The 17,949-nt window shown below is 36.6% G+C and overlaps 1 protein-coding gene across 4 annotated transcripts in view; it reads right to left on the bottom strand.

The window, feature by feature from the left end:
- Positions 1-4,511: 4,511 nt before the first annotated feature.
- Positions 4,512-17,949, bottom strand: part of AVL9 (AVL9 cell migration associated) — a 43,305-nt gene continuing 29,867 nt past the window's right edge. For 3 of the 4 annotated variants that reach the window (XM_054813999.1, XM_054814000.1, XM_054814001.1), the window contains 6 exons: positions 15,172-15,306; positions 14,132-14,351; positions 12,642-12,759; positions 11,675-11,728; positions 9,215-9,303; positions 4,512-8,358 (listed from right to left, as the gene is read on the bottom strand). In XM_054813999.1, coding sequence (XP_054669974.1) covers positions 8,264-8,358; positions 9,215-9,303; positions 11,675-11,728; positions 12,642-12,759; positions 14,132-14,351; positions 15,172-15,306 — 711 coding nt within the window. In that variant the 3' untranslated portion in view covers positions 4,512-8,263. Of the gene's footprint in view, positions 8,359-9,214; positions 9,320-11,674; positions 11,729-12,641; positions 12,760-14,131; positions 14,352-15,171; positions 15,307-17,949 lie in introns of all 4 variants that reach the window. The other variant, XR_008575600.1, reaches the window with a different exon arrangement.

Genomic DNA, 17,949 nt, shown 5'->3' with positions numbered 1-17,949 from the left:
CATGGGACAAGTTCTGCTCTACTCAAAGTGAAGAACAATGGGCATGAGGGAGGTAATGAGGAGTCTTTCCTGTAAGCTCAGAAGATGGGAGACCTATTTTCAGTCTCTAATATTAAAAGCAAGTTTGTTTACTCTGGTGTCCAGACTGTCACTGCCTTTTTCTTAATTCTGTTTCTTGTTCCAGTAAATACAATTACAGCTTTCAACAATGATGACTAGGTCTGAAGTGGATTTACAAAGTTTTGTCTTGTACAATTAATAAAGGCTTTGATGGGGAAAGGGACTTTATCTAAACCTGCCTTACATAAAACTCTTCCTAATGCTTTGGCATTTTGTACCATGTAAGGATTTATGGGTCCCAGAATAACAATGGCTCCAACAGAAAGAGGCAAGCTACTGCTTTTTTATGAAGGTGACATAACATGTTTGCATTTACCAATATATAAACTTTTTTTTTTTTGTTTTCAACAGCTGAATTGCTTAGATAAGAGGGGAGAAGAGGCTCAGGGGCTCCTGCTGATAGGTCTGTGTGTATTGCTTTCATGTAGCCTGGGACATGCTGTTCCGAGCCTGTTCAAGGGAGTAGGTATTAAAAGAAAGAGTGATACTACTTTATAACGCAATTTGGAGCATCACATACCTCAGGCAGAAATGAGTAGTATCCTATTAACTCCAGCCTGAATAGACTGCTTGGTTCTGTGGGTTGTTCTCACTTCAGCCTGCTGTACCAGGCTGCATTAGGCTTTAGGACAACCCTGTGTTCTTCAAGTGTAGATGATCTATAGCTAGTGAAGGAGCACAGTGCGTTTGTTCTGTTACTGAGAGCTTTCAACTTGAGTTTAAAGTCTTAAGCATAGTTTCTTGCCAAAGAGGGAAGGAGATGGGGGAAAAAAAAAAGGGTGAACTTGAATAGGAAATAGGTAACTAAATTGCAGTGGCTCTAAGTCACAGTTGCCTCACATAGCCTGGCAGAACTGTCCCTAATTTAATCCATTTAGGAACATTTTTTTAAAAGACAGACGGTCTACATGACTTCCTGCTAGTCTTCATTTTTTATGTATTATTTTTATATTGTTTTTAGATATTATCTGCATTTCTTATATTGTCTAATATTATGTGGTACCTTATTTAAATTTACTACTAATAATACAGTACTTAAAGACAAGACTAGTTGAGTGTTGAACAGTTCTCTAGTGACTCTGTAAAAGACATACTTACACAACTAGTTGCTGCAGTCAGTATTCAACCCCACAGGAAAACACAGCTGGCAAATGCTATTCTCAAGTCCAAATTCTTTCCTTGCATGATTTGAGAAGGAAACAGCAGGCAAAGCATTGTCATGTGCCTGGAAGTGATCACTAGTGGTAGAGTTAGAGAAAGGCTTCTGCGGGAACAAAGACAACAGCTGAAAAAAATGCAGTTCTCATTTCATAAATAGAGCAAATTTGATTAAAGCCTTCACAGAGTCCTAAGCTAGTATCTTACTACCAAGCTCTAGCCTAATACTAGCCTATTCAACCTGTACTTAGCTTTGAAGTACATTTACATACAAGTTTCAGTGAATCAACTTGGTATGTACTCAAGCTTTGCTGTATTTTCAAAAATTTTGCTTCTTTTCTGGAAGAACTACTTTTAGTCTTACATAGTTTCAGTTCCCCCTACCTGAAGTAATAAAAAGCAGCCATCTGGCCTCTGTTAATTTTTAATGCACCCACTCTTTTACAGTTGTTTAACCACATACCTGATGGCAAGTTTAATTTTTGTTCTAAGGGGACCAGTCAGATCTAGGGCAGGGATGTGTGTCAAGCTTTACAGAGGACAGGATCAGATAGACAGTTAATTTTGGGGGAAAATTCTAAAGTGTTGTGTGGTTTTTTGTTTGGTTGTTGTTTTTTTAAGATTTTTAAGGCACTGCCTGGTTTAAAGCACTGGTTTTCACAACATTTCTCATGTCACTTCTCAATGCTTCTGTTAAGATGCATTATCACCTGCCCCATTGCAGTACAGCTAAAGAACACCTGTGGACAAACCTGCAGACCACTGAACTTAATAGCAGGCTAGTGATTTTTTTCCTCCTGTTTCCCATGTACAGCTACCTTCACATTTTCTCTGTTTGGATCTGGATTCCTACATGAAAGGAGCTTTTAATTTAGGCAGACTGAAATAGGCTTGCCCTTTAAAACCAGTTTCTTTCCACTTCATGCTCAACATTAGCCAGACAGAGTTGTTTAGTTCCACTCCAGAATTATTTAAAATATCTTCCCCCTCCTACAACATTTATCATGATTACAATTCAGCCAGGCAGAGTTCTTCCTCGTAGAGCTTATAACCTGGAGGAGGAGTACTAGCAGTGAGATGGGACAGGCATGAAGGTAAAGGAGTAACAAAAGTATCTCTATGGGTGCTTTTCTCCCCTCCTGCCTCTAAACCACACAGCTCTTCTGGGGCTTGGTCTGACTTGTGAACTGTTGTTTCAGCAAAGAAAGGGTTTAAGCATTGTACATACACCATTCCTGAAGTGCTAAAGCATGACTGGTCACCTGAAGCATTACGTGACTTCATCTCTTAAAATAGTAAGCTCTACTGAATACATACATGCACTCTACTGCATTCATATGACCAAAGAGCCAGTAAACAGGACAATAAAAGGTACTAAAAAGGTAGCAATGTAATGTAGATCTTAAAGCCTATTCAGATTCATGTGCTAAATATCCAGCTAAATCTTGATGCTGAGATTTTATTTAGAAAGTGCAAGAAGTATGGCTAGCTATTTTAACTCTGAGCATGTGTTTTTACTGAAGTGAAAAAAAAAATTGAGAAATGACTTCCACAATTTAAAGATTGGCCATACTTTTCAGCCAGCTCTTTTGCACAGCATTACATGCATCAAAATGCATATACATGCACTTTATTAAGAGCAGCAAAGTTCAGTAACCGCAGGTCATATTAGGCAAGGCATTAAGCTCAGCATTAGTTTTTGCCACTTTCTGATATGCTTGAACTTGTAACTTCTCCACCGTGTTTCTGTGTGCATTTCATAAAGTCTCTGATGAGACTACCCATTGAATTTGCTTCTTCAGTGTTTTCCATGTTTCACATAGCATGAAAGTGATCTTATTCCCCATGTTGTTTTTAAGACAACAAAATAACTCTACCTCTGCCTTCAGATAACTGTTCTTCCTTCAGTCTAAACATCCTGATTTGATTTTCTTTATGCTCACCTGATCTAGAAAGCAGTGCTACTTTCTTAGTGATCTAGATTAAGACAAGAAAAGAATTTTGTAGATGATTTCTACTACTATTGAGGCAAACAGTAATTATGCTTTTGTCAGTAAATTCAGGCAGGGAAGTAACAACAACAATCTCATTTTCTATCAGTTGATTTTGGAATAGTATTACAAGAGAAGCAATGTATGATTAGGCAATTTTGAACCTATATAGAAAGACTCAACAAGACAGCAAGACTTCCAAAGTTCCATCACAACCGAGATGAAGCCATGTGTCTACACGTTACGCACATATGACATCAACTGATGGGGAATAAGGTAAACTGATGGAAGTGATCCATCTCCTTTTTTTTTTTTTTTTTTTTTTTTTTTTTAAGTGAATCCAAACACTACTTCTCATGTTTGATAAAGAATGGGGTCAAGACCAGAAACATCACAGAACTAAAGCTCTGTGCCCACTGGTTTAAGTCAGTCTCTACTATAGTATTAAAGACTCAAAACACCACGAAGCAATTTGTCATACATCTTTAATCATAGTACAATAATGTAGTGCTTCTGCCTTTAATGTATACTCTCCATGTTGCCCTTTTTAATGAAAACTAAAATACCTGCAAGAAAGTAAAATTACACTGCATAAACAACATGATGGAAATTTATCTTTCGGTGTGTTTGCACAACTACTTGCATACAATTGGAAAAATTTTAACAAGTTTTAGAGAATTGCAACTGTTTTCTAGACATAAGCTTCATCTAATTCATATCTGAATGTTATTCAAGGCAGTTCATTTCCTCCTACAGGAAACAGCAATTTACCAAATCATTCTCATCCAGGTACAGTGACAGTTACAGTAGAAGTTTTAAAGCTTTAAAATAGCTCACTGTGGCAGAGAACTGGATGTGCAGCAATTAATTTACTCAGCATCCTGATTTTAACTAGATGTCACAATCCACATGAACTACGTACTATTTTGAATCTAAATCTACATCAAAATTTTATAGTCGTACCTAAAAGTTCTTAGTGATGTAACAGAGGTCTGTGACCTACTGAAGACTTTAATCAATTCATGATGAGCAGTACCCAAATAGGGAATAAAAAGTCACACTAGAGGATCCTCTTGTCCTAAATCTGCAAAAAGCAGCATTCACCATCAGTTTAAATGGAAGACAAATTTAAAAAAAGACTGCCAGTGTATTACAAGCAGATATCAATATCAAAACCAGATGCCTGCAAGTATCCTGTGGTGGGATTAATTCCTTAAAATAATACAGCTTTTTGAGCAGACGGAACATTAAACAGGGTTGATGTATTTATTTTTCAAGCAGCACAAGAAAAATCACAGTACTTGTATGTTCAATTATCAAGCAACAGTTTCTATGTTGAAAAACTGCATTCACGCCTTCACTTTCACAATTAAATACTGCCACATTAGTTTCTTTGCTTAGTAATAATTTCTATGAAAATCAGAAGCTTGTTTAGGCAAAATACTATATTTAATTACAAAAGTGCTTAAAACAGATGTACAAGGTCAAACAAGTAGAATGCACCAGAACACTGATCTAAAAATGATAATTACATTGTGATATTTGAGGAAACTGGTGTCAGATGTGCACAGGAATTAAGGTTATGACACAAAAATGGTGAAAAAAGCTGAACATTTTAGTCAAGTGAAATATTAGGTCAACAATACTTAGTCCTGGGGGGGGTTTGGGACTTGTATCTATATAGGCTCAACAGGCAGTTCCTCAAATGCTGGCACATACAAAAAGCAGATGTTGATGCCAGAAAGTTGAGAGGTGCGCTATTGTACTACCTGTAAGTCAGTTCATGCTGCACAATGACAGCCAGAAAGACCTTTGCAACATGTATCATGACAGAGCTGTAACAATAACTTCACAGTTGCCTCGTTAGAGGCACTGTCAACAATTCATTTAGGACTTGGTGTTTCTTGCAGTGCAGAAATGGATGTCAGGGTCTTTGAAATGGAAGTCAACTGCCTAAATCTTTCTGAATAAGTAATAATGCTTGCACTGGAAATTTTAAAACAGAGGGGAGGAAAGTAACTTGCATTTGCATTGGATTTAACTATAGAGGTTACAGCCATTAAGATGACAACTACATGAGCTTAGATGAACCTCAGTGGCTGCATGCCTTCCTACAGCCCAAAAGTAAGTTTAAGCAAATGTCAAAGAGCAAGCATACATGTTAATGAAGACCACATATTACCAAGATCACTTCATCTCCACCCGCTGCATGAGTCTTAATCACTGTACGAGTTTAAAACACAGTCCAACTTGCTAGCAGGATGCCAGTTCTTAAAAGACTGAGAATGAATACAGGTTTCTTATTCTATCATTTGTAAAGAAAAGAAAATACTCTTAATCAGGTTGTGTTTGGCTCTACAACAGACAGTGAGGAAAAGACTGCAGAGAAAGATCCGTCTGGTCTTCTTGCCCATAAGAGAAATACTGTGAAGTATCATAACAGAGTCCCTGTACAAAGCAGCAAGTAGCAGTACATCAGCTTAGCACTGCAGAGGGCACCTCATTCTGCCTTTCCTCAGATCAATCTACCAAAAAAGATAATAAAAAATGTCAGCTTTCTAATATCCCTGGGCCAGCAAGGGAGTCTGTGTGAGTAAAGGGAATGCAGAGAGCTAATAAATCAGCTATACATATTTGGGGCATAGGAGAATTCTACAGAAGAAACTCAGGTGAGGAGGTGACCAAGGAGGATATTGAAAAGGGATCCCTGAAGGTCTTATTTCTATACCTTGTACATGTAAATACCAACCACTTGCCCGGCTCCTAGAACTCACCATTGTGAGCTCCTAAGCCTAAATTTACCTAGTGTGCCTTAAGTTGCTGAAGTTAGTTTTATAAGTGCTTAAATCCTTTATGCACCTTTATTCAATCTTCACTACAACATGAAGCCTGACCACTTAAATCCCAAACAGCAGATAATATATTAGCCATTTTCACAAAAGCAAGTGATTATTTTCTTATCTGCATGCTGAATCAGAAAGCTCTAGACTCATCATGAATAAATGCAGCCCTAGTCTTATTTCACCAGAGCTCTTCCTGCATATCAAGTATTACTTAGTCTTTGAAAAGATATAAATGTCTACTACAGAGTTGTGGAATAAAACAGAAGAACATCAGAAGTTTCAGGAGATGCACAAATACACACAGAGACCAGGAGCAACAGATGCAGTTCTATAGATACAGTTTACTTCTACGTCGGAAGCAGAAGGTTAGTAAAGCTTTAGAGACCTTTTTTGACCTTCTCGAATGAAACTACTCAAACTAGCTGTATACTCTCAGGTCTTCCACAGCTATTCTATCTATCTAGTTTGTCCTGGAAAAAATAACAAAGGCTTTAAGCCAGATCCTGTGCTTTCAAATTGCTGTTTGAAGCAATAAAACTGAAAACTAAGTTGTTGGACAGTAATTACATGATACAACTGTGGCTTTTCTATTAGCTTTTCAAATGCACCTAAAGAAATTAGAACTTAATTTCTTTAAACAAATTACATTCAAGTCTTCCTGTTTCTCTCTTGTACAGCTGCTGTATTTTATTTGAGAAATAGAAGAAATAACCATGACTTGAAATCTTTGCCCTGGAAAAAACATGGCAAAATGCTGACAGATGCTGATGAGGCAATAAACTAAGAGCCTTTTACTACAGAAAGTTGGGACATTTGATAATGTAATGTAGAAAACATTAACAGCTATCATGTGGGGATGATAGAAGGCATATAGAGGCACACACAGTACAAGAAAGAGGAATAGTCTCAGAATCAAGAAGCGTAGGAAGTGGAATATGCTTGCATACAGAAGACACTGCATGCATGTTACGTACGAAATACAGCATTATGCCACATCTGTTCATATAAACCATTATATTTCTTCACACAAGGACATGAACTGAGCCATTTCAGTTACTCTCTCAATTCTATTGTTACTTTCCTCATGAAAAAAGTAGTTATCCAAACAGAACATTCCCTGAGTCAACACAGAAAATCGATATAGCTGATTTTCATTTGGAAGAGTCTTCATAACTTTACTGGCAAACCCAAACAAAAAGCCATGCAGAGTTTGCTACTATGCTAGTTTTAGGCGTTTTTAGTACTTTGTATTCATATGTATGTAACTACATTGATGGTGTAATTACATTTTAATAGAGCAAGACCTCACAAAACTGTCTAATGATCCAATCCAAATTTCGGAGAATTGTTTTGTAATACTTTTCCTGAAGAGATCACTCCAACTGGAATCCCATTCACATCCCAGGGTAAAAACACAGCCAAAACATATTGCAAAGTTATGAAGGCCTACTGCGTAACATCAAGAAAATACTGGTTTTGCAACCGTCACACAGATTTGGGGACACAAAGAGAGCTAGAGACAGATTACTGCAAACAACTGTATGTGGCTACAGAGGAGAAAGGAAAAAAAACAACAAATCCTTAAGTCAGCCACAGTCTTACTTTGCACCCTGCGATTTTAGTTTGCAGGTGAAAGTGAGACAGTTCCACCTGGCTTGGAACCCTTTAAGGGTTTCCACCGTATACTTTTTGCAGAGATGCTCTCAAATTCAACCTGAAAGAGGAATCAGTATTTATACTCTGCTTATTTCTAACAAGAATTCACAAACATTTGGCTATTTGGAATGAAAAATATAACTAGTTTACATAAATATTTTCAACATCCAAGAAAATGTACAAATCTGAAGTCAAACACATTTGGCTTGCAACAAGCCCTGTTTGCTAATGTCTTTATAAAGGCTCAGTTTTAAAGAAAAGTAGTCATTTTAAATACAACCAATATCCTGCAAATGCCATCCCATTGGATGGAGGCACTCACCATTCTTTTATACTTCTAGTGAAACTGAACGATAACATTCCATGTCTGCTTGCAAGCAACATATACCTTGTTTTGGTCCTGGATAGTTAATCTTCACTCCTATATTTTGGAGCGATCAGCTCAGAGAAAGCATTGCACCTGAAATATTCAGCAGCATTGTGCAAAACCATAGTTTAATCCCCGAGGCTTTGGGTTGACTGCGTAAAAGTAGAAAACCACGATGACATAGCTGATTTCGCACTTGTGAAAGCTCCTCCAACTGATTGACCTGCATTACAAAACAAAAGAAAGAAGGTCAACAGTGTACTGTTATCATTACTAAGCTGCTACAAAGAAGTATACATAAAAAATAAATCACACTATCAGTTGTTCCATTTAGGATTTAAAATCCAAATCCAGAGCCTGTGTCAGAAAATATTCAAAGAATTTCAACACAGTAGCTCAGCAGAAATGGCCTATGTTGTCCTTTACCCTGGAAGGCCTGCTAGGCTTCAGGCTGAAAGGCACTCCTTGCCAGAACATACAACAGCAAAAAGAGTAGAAACACTCCAATGGATTAAAAGCGGAAGCTAAACCATTTTTTGGCAAAGCTACTGCAGAACAATTACCAGATTCTTCAATTGGTGAACTCAAGTTATTTCGCACTGCAAGATGACAACATGATGTTGCCCCTGTTTAAGTGCAACAAGTGCTTTTCCAGAAAATTAGAGACTATTTCAAAACCTGCAGAAACTGACACGAGGTCTTCCTCTGATCTCAACCAGCTCTGGATAGTTTCAAAGTGACAGAAAAATGAGAATAGCTCAATGCAGAAGGTGGTATTGTGGTCCAAGCATTTCCAGATTACATGAAAGCTTTTACCTGAACGTCTCTCTTGCCATGTTCATCTCCAGCCCACACTGGAAGAGGAATTTATGCTAATTTCTTTGTCTACTTGCTTCTCTTTCCACTATTACACAATATACGGGGCCTCAATCGGCAGTTTTACCCCTCAAAATGTTGCTCTGTTTTGTACGTATGTTATAAAGTACACTTGGATTAAAACAAACTATTACTGAGATATAGGATGCTTTTTCAAAAAAGATACAGCTCAGATACAAGCTGGTTTTAAATAAATTTCTTACCCACAGCTTTTCCCGTTTGTACAACATTTCGGCTAGTAGAAACCATCACATTTCCAATCTTCTTTCCACGTTCGCTGTTCTGCACAGAGCTAAACAAGAGAGATACTGAAGACTGTCAGTTGACTAACTTCTTATTACTTCCAGGTATAAATAAAACACATAGTTAAAATATATATCAATACACACACACAGATTTACATTGCATACATATATATAGTTTTATATATATGATCAAGCCCATAATTCCTGCATGCATCTTATCCACATAGATGAGTCAGGCAAGCTTCTCAGATGAAGACAAAATACTACCAGCAAGACAGGAATCAAAATGCCCAATGGTTCCTTCTTAGACAACACACTTTATACCTTTCCTAAATGTTTACCAAAATGCATTTATGTTCTAAATAACAAAGTCTGATTTGCAGTAGTTTTGAGAAGTTTTAGCCCTAATATATAAGCTTTAAACAAAATAGTGTTACCAATCATTCTTTTTTCTAAATAGTTTACTTTGTATCTTGCTCTTTTTGATCTAGTACAGTTTACTCTCACGCTTTTGTTAAAGAAATGCAAAAAGACAACAGACACTACAGTCATTTGGAAAGGAAAGCAAAAAAACAATCAGTTCTACTGCACAAATGTAGTCACTTGAAAATAATCTCATTTAGTTTTAAATTGTAACATTCAAGTCCACATTTCAGGCTTTGCAAACCCATTTATGTAAAACTTAACAACACAGCACACCACATTGTTTTCCCACTTTCAGAATCTTCAGTGTGGATGCAAAAAGCAGAAAGGAGTACACCAAGAACAAGTTTAGGCTCAGTTTGCAAAAAGCAAGTAATTTTGATGAGTATCTGATAGCAAGTCACGTCTGGAGAATAAAGGCACTGATGTAAAAATATTTATTATTAGATACACACTAAGAGCTACTGGTCCTTTTACACTGATTTCAGGCTACTCAGCAGAGTTAATATGTCCCCTTTCAAACACAAAAATAGGGCAAGTAAAAGATTACAGACACACATCTTTCAAATTAAGCCTTTCTACAAAGACCATCCATTAATAATAAGAGCTGCTATCAGCATGCACCTTATTGAAGGCAATTACCTTGAGATAAATCTTGGTTCATTTGCATTCTCAATCGCCATCACGGAAATTTAATCTGTCATTGGTCAGCAAAAGCAACAAAAAGATTCAGCAGGCTGAAGTCTGAACCTTTTTATTCCTCAAGCTGTTGTTCTATGTCAGCATGTGGTTTAGGTCTACTCACAGTGTACAGAAAATAACTGTTTACAGTCAAGCCAGGTGCAGAATCAGCAGCATGTAAGCATTGCTGATTTACAGCATCTTAAAGAACCGGTCTCTGATGTTTTATGGTCAACATAGCTGAGAAAACAATCTATTTTGCTTGGTGCATAAACAAGAATAAATAGTTAACTGCAACTCTCAGACTGAATTCTGCCTTCAGTTAGAGCTAAACCAGCTATAGGAAAAACAAGCACCACTGAGTTTTAGACTTGAATACTACTCATTAAGAGCTGAGACCAACTTTAAGTTCAGTTGAGTGTGGTGCAGTAAGAGATTATGTAAAACTCATTTTAAACTTCTAAATTGAAGAAACTGAACCACGTCTCAGTACATATACAGTGAGCTTCAAGAGTTTTAGAAGAATGCTGTATTAAAAACCAGCTAATTTAAAAGAAAAAGCACAAATTCAACAAACTGCCTATTCAAATGAATCTCCACGCTTACGTATTAGATCCTGTTAGGTTTGGTTTGCTTTATGGCAACCAGTGCAAAGTTGGGGGGCTTTGCTGAGTCAGGGCTGTAACGAGCTCAGTGGCATCACAGTAACAACAGTAGCAAAGAACTTTAGAATCAATCAGAATTTAGCTACAGGAAAAGTAACTCTCCCTCAGGGATTCCCCCCCAGTAGCTGGCATGGGCAGTAAGTAGGCTTTGTTTGTGAATTTCAGCAATGATTAATGGCCTTTAGAAATGAAAGAGGCATGTCTCAGTACCTATACAGTGAACTTCAAGAGTTTTAGAAGAATGCTGTATTAAAAACCAGCCAATTTAAAAAAAAAAAAAAAAGCTGTTTTCTCCTAATAATGAGACTTAAAGTCAACATACAGAAAAACACGGATGAAAGTTTTAACAGCTTTAGTTTAAATTTAAAAATAAATATACAAAAGCCTTATAATTGCAATGCAAAAAAATCAGGGCTCTATTATGTAAAGTCCAACACAAAATAGTGCATTAGCACTGTTTTTCCCTATTTCAGGCAAATGTTCCATCTTTAGATGCGGTGATGTTTTGCAAGAGAACATTGAGAATAGTTTCATGTACATGGCCAATTTAAATCATTATTTTATTTAGCTCATCATAGCAACAGTTATACAGGTATTAGTATTTGACCACACTTTAAAAAAAATACAAATCGAAGTACTATATACTTACTGTGACAATCTTAATTTAACATCTGATACAGAGTACTGTCCCTGGAATGGGTGGCTAGAAGAGGAAGAAAAACCCAAGAAAACATTATTTATTTTTTCATGATGAATCCATATCATACAATTATTATTATAAGTCTGTGGCTTACAAAGAACATAAATCTTTTGTAGATATACTACTACGTCACTTTACAGAAGGCTAGGTCCCAGTGACTATTCAACCTCAGATTTCTTATGAACTACTTGTGAGGTAACTTCTATTTACAGACCAGATCTTAACAAACTTTTCACACTAAGGTACAGGTACCTCCTCCTAGCAACACAGAGCAAATAAAAAAAGAAAAAAAAAAGATCCTTTATTAGACCAAAAGAGCTTTGTAGGTCTAAAGAAAAACCTTCACACTACAGCAGCTGACAAAGCAAAAGCAAACGAAACTCCCTGCAGTACAGTAATAACCCACATTAAACAAAATACATGCACAGCCAACAGTGTTACCACGCCTGGCATCATCTAATCTTTGAGTGAAAATACGCATAAACCAATCCAAAGTATAGAAGATTCAACATAAACCAGCCAGCTCCTCTCCATTCCCACCAATGACAACCCTGGACACAACTATTCCCTGTTCACCTGGAAGCAATTAATAAAAAGCAGAACCACCTGAGGGCAATTCCTGAAGAATGACAAACCTTCTATATAGCTGGGGACAGCCAGCAATCAACTTGAACAAATTTCACTTATCCTGACTCGGGATATATTTTTCTTCATAAAACTATAGCCCAAAATTCAAGTATTGAAGAACAGAAATACTCAGTTTCTGTACTTACAGAATAGGGCCCCAACGTTTCACCCTCAGGGCTTTATAGTAGGAACAAGGGGAACGCTGCAATTCTACAGAATGGTGTGCCTGACTACACATACTAGGAGCTCTCCATGTTAAATGCTACCAAAAAAAAAAAAGTTTCCTTACCTAGAATTTACCTCTGCAAGAGCTGGATGCTTGTTGCTATTCCAAACTCTGTAGTTGTGGGTATTTTTCCAGGCTGCTACAAATGCTGTTCCAAAGTCTGACAAAGTCTTTTCATTGTCTGATAAATTAAAATAAAGATGAGAATTTGCAGCAATTCATTAGAGATGTAATACAACAAATTACTCTTTTTCCTTGTAAAGAAAAACTAAAATTTTTCAGACTCTTATCAAATCAAAGACAATTAAAACTCTAGTACTAAGAACTAGGCACTTCAAAAATGTTTCATCATGTTCATTTTAAAGTGTCCCAAATATACAATGCCAAGGCAAGAGAGAAAAGGAAAAAAAGCTTAAAAAAAGCTTTATAAAGTGCTAAGTAAAGAGCTCAAGTGGAATAAAAAAAAAAAGTCATCCAAGCATAGGCCTCTTGACTTACTCTCTGGGCAAGACAGGAAAGAGGGGAGAATGGCCACATATAACAACTGAGAACAAAAACATCATTTGCATTGGTCTTGGTCAGATACACTGGGCTTTGCTGTACCATGTTATTACTCATTCCAATTTAGTATACCCCAAATCCACTCCAAAACTGCAGTATGAACTACTGTGGAATAAACTTAACATAACAACATCCCCTTTAAACCACTGAAGAGTATAGGAAATCACTTTAAAGCCAGCCAGTGAAATTTCCAGAAAACCCTGACATTTCGTATCAACCAAGTAATCATCTTAAAACATTAATGTTATCAGACATTTAAAGTCTTCCAGACTTTAAAATCAAGTTCTCAATCCCATGTTTTCTCACAAGTACCACAGAACAAGATCTGAATCACTTAATTGATGTGAATAGAAAATAACCATGACGAGAATGAAGTTAACAGGGTCAGTGCTGGGCAAACTAAACTTTTTCCACAAATAAAACACTGATTCTTTCAGTTATAGTCATGCAGAAAATGTTGGAACATAGAGAATTCCCTCTCAAGACAAAAAACGTTGAGCCTCAGAACACAATCTTATGAAGCCTCTAGATGACACTTCTCACTTATGTGAATCCCTACTTAAGATCACGGTAAGAAGGGAAAGAGATGGAACAGCCTAGTAAAACTTTCTGAAAACAGGTACTTAACTTAACGTCTCCTTGAATCCAATTAGTTCCCCAAAATTAACTTCAGGTTGCATTAGAGTCTGTGAGACACTCAAGTTCGTAAAAGTCTCATCGTGTATGGGGTTTCAGGTATTTTTACTTATGAGGAAAACTTAATTAAATCAAGGTGAAAGAGACAGTCAAAGTGTCTGTAAGGCTGTGAAGTAAGAATTAGCACTAAGTTTGTCAAGGAATAAGACAGCTAGCCAAGGACAACTGAAAAAGGAGCCTAAAATGAAACGTTAGGCAGAGGGAGATCCAATGATAGGCCACGTGCTTAATGCAACAGAGCAAATGCTTATTACACCCACCCTCATCTCAGTCCCTAGACAAGGTATCTGCTCTACCTGGTTGCAGCACAGCAGCAAGCAGTGCATGAAGATAAGCACTGAACTGAGCCCTGATCCACTCATCTCCTCCTTCCCATCCAGTGCCATCAAGGAAAACGTCATCTCTGTTCTCAGTTACATGCTTCACCAAGTAATCTGCAAATCTTAGGTCAGCAGTTGTTGGGTTCAGGATCTTACGGAGTTCCGGATCGTGGATTTGTACATGAGCATCTTCTACCTGTTTGAAACAATTTCAAGGGTAAACATTTATCTAAATAGAAGAGCGTATATATACCACTATATATCACTACCTAAATCAAAACCCACAGTCCCCCAAAATATCAAGGAGAAACAAATGGCCAAAGAATGAGCGAATTGTTCTCAGAAAGTCTGATACTGCTTGCTCTGATATAATCGGAATCCGATCATCTTCCTGGTACACAGAAAAATCTGCTTATTTGACAGGATTTGGCAGGGGAAGTTTGGTGCTCACATGTATTGTCCTAGAGGCTCTTTGCTTATCACTTCAATTTATTAAGTTGATTACCTATATGTCGCTATCTTAGGTTACCAAATAACTATTACATAGTTGTATCTATTTGCCAGAACTGACAGTGTTTTCTTAGATAGTATTTTTTTAACCTCTGGATTAAATCAGAAGGAAGTCAATAGCAATGTGGTTTATTATCTGACTGTATCTGTTTCTCAGCTGCAAGCACTTATTTTTGAAGACCTTATTACAAAGTCACGAAAAAAGCCCGTGACATGAAATAATTACACCAGCAGCAAAATAAAAATTTAAGAAGTGCCCTGCAAATTCAAACATTGGATATAAGAAAATATAGAAAAACATGTATTAGTTTTGCACAGCTTATCTAATTCTATCCTAACAAATGATACAAATTTAATAAGCTTCTGCATTTAAGAATTTATTTCATACAGAAATAATTCAAAATTGGGGCATGAACATGAAACTTCATAGCTATATTTAAAATGCAACCTCTGTTTCCCCCTCTACTCCTCTCTAGTTCAAGAAATTCAAATGCAAAGATTCATACTTCCACAACTGCATCACTCAGATGTTTCTGCTGACGGAACAGGATATTGGTGGCTCCCGCAACAAAGCCGCGGACTGTTACATCCGACAGGAGATGATGCTGCTGCAGTGCCATGTATGGCAAACAAAGGTACCCCTAAAGTAACAGGGATATTTAGAGGATTAACATAAGGCCAAGGAAAAAAATAGTTTAAGTTAAGAGTTTTTCCTAATAAAAGCCAGCACATTCCACTCAGAACAAACCTTGCTTATTACAATTTCATCCATGATTATTGTTTTGTTACAATTACATCTGCAAAGCAAAACAACCAGATTCCACATGAATTAAATTTTTCAAAAGGTTGTGTTGCCTTTCAGTCTAAGGACTGAAAATGAAATACAACACAAAGGACAGGAATGAAATGCATTTATAAAGCAACAGAATAAGCAGTAGGAAACAAGAGTGAGGTCTTAGGTCCGTTCAGAGACAAGCAGTCAATGGAGATAAAGATTCATCTTTCCACTTGCATATCATGATGTCTTCTGGTAGTCCTGAGGCACATAATGCAGAAAAGCTACACAGCGCTATCCACGTTTTGTAGGTGGAGATTTCCAGGCTCTAGAGATAGCAATCCATTTTTGATAAGCATATGCATGCCTGCTTTAAGAAACGGCAGGATAGAAAGCAATATACTGTGCTTTTTGGCCACTCCACACCTGTAAGTTCATCTAATATCCTATATTCCAATTAAAAAATAAAAATTAAAAAAAAAACCAAAACAAAACACCACAACATTTTGAAAAAAGGTTTTGAGGTAAGTCATTGAGAGATCATTGAAAAGCAGCTTGTAGCTATCATAATTTTCTTTTTAAATAATCAACATACCCCTGAAGTCTGATTCCAGCTGTTCAACTGCATAAAGCACAATACAATTTATTCACTAGTAGAAACCCAGAAGGGCTAACAGCATACTGGACAGAAACAAAGAGCACATGCGCTTTATCACAGAGTACATGGTAATTAGAAACATATGCAAGAAAGGAGCACAACTATTCCCTTTTGTTATATTAGACACAGGGATGGCTTTCCAGATGACAAGCACTTATCAGCTGAAAACAAACAGCCTGTGTCAAAGGAACAATGATGCTTTGAGAGAAATCACCAACCTAAAATGGAATATTTTCAAAATATATGGCTTAAGAAGCTGGCAAAGGAAGGTTTAATTACTGTATATTCAAGTAGCAAAGTCTTGGAAATTTTTCATTATTTAAAGTATCAAATGTCAGTTCCCAAATTCACATTTATCTCTAAGTATAACAACTTTTATTTCCGTGAACACGTTCCATTCTTTTAAAAAGAGTGCAAACGAAATGAGTATTAGATCTTTACAGAACTGGTACTAAAGAAAAAAGTATCACAACCTATTTTTCCTTATGGTCAGGTGTACTTGGATAATGTATTATGCCATCTAGCAAAATCTCCTCCCACTCAAATTTGTCAGATTTATTAGTCTTTCCATGGCATGGCATAAAACAACCCTGAGATGAGAGCTCTAGAAGAGATTTAAACTTTCCAGTAAGTGGTTAAACTATAACTTTGAATCATGTTTTTCTGATAATTTAGAGATGTAAAGCCTTTTTTACTTTAATTACATTAGATGAACTCAAATGGAAAGTGCCTTTGTGGAACAGAAGGTAAACATGTAGAAACTGTCAGCTTCCCTGAAGTTGTTTACTTTTCCATTTTATGAGCTTAATAGCAAACAGGGTTTGCACTCGTAGGCCCCCTTATCAATTATTTTCTTCTTGATTACAATCTAGTGTTTTAAACAGAACTAAATAGAATTTACTGGTTATTCTTTTCATTAGACAGACCGTAAGGACAAACACCAGCCTGCAGATTTTTGTTGAAAAAGCATCTCTAACAGTGACGTGAGGGAATACAGGGCAACGATATTTGAGCTGCTCACTTGGGCCCACATCGTGTACCATTTCCAAGGAAAGTTATTGTGAGAAGCTCAAACACTATCATCAAATACAATGTTGTGCAAGGAAATGCAAATAAGCACCTCCAAAGGAAGAAACATCACTTTGAACCTCATCAGCTTGAGGAAATAAATCTGAATCTTCTACTTTCTGGGCAAATGTTCACCTAAAAAGTTACTACATTAAAAACAGAACAAAAAAGTATATCACTTTTTTTACTGACAAAAGTATCTTTAAAAGGGATGCATTTTCCCTGGTTTTTATGGGAAACCAGCCCTAGTAAATGTATTGCTTGTTATCTGACAACAATGCCCATTGGAGTCCTTAAAGAGACTCTGGAATACCTGCAGTTCAGTTAGGCATCAGCTCAAGCTTAAAATTCAGCAGCTCAACACTATTCACAGGGAAAGAGCTACAGACAACCAGGAAGAGTTATCATATAAAGAAGGGTGAAATTTTTTATATATACATATATGTATTTGTGTGTCTATATATACACATGCATTTATATACACATTTTGTGCATATATATATACACATATTTATAAATACATATATACACAAAAATTAAAAGAGGAAAACATAGGCTTAGGTGTCAGCCAAGATAAGCTCAGTTTAGATTAAGGTATTTAAACACTTCTTAAGTACTCTGATCTTGTCCTATATAGGTTAGATCAACAATTCTTCAGAGTAAAAGAAAACAGTAGTTACTGATACATGCCATTTATGAAGAACAGTGGGGTTGCAGGTTACCATCATGTAGAACTGAATATAGTATATAAGTATACATATGACAGAAAAGTGGAATGCATGT

Source organism: Grus americana, chromosome 2 (genome assembly GCF_028858705.1).
Source record: "Grus americana isolate bGruAme1 chromosome 2, bGruAme1.mat, whole genome shotgun sequence".
Taxonomy (NCBI): domain Eukaryota; kingdom Metazoa; phylum Chordata; class Aves; order Gruiformes; family Gruidae; genus Grus; species Grus americana.
The sequence above is the reverse complement of the archived record's forward strand: the minus strand, read 5'-3'. Positions and strand labels throughout refer to the sequence as shown.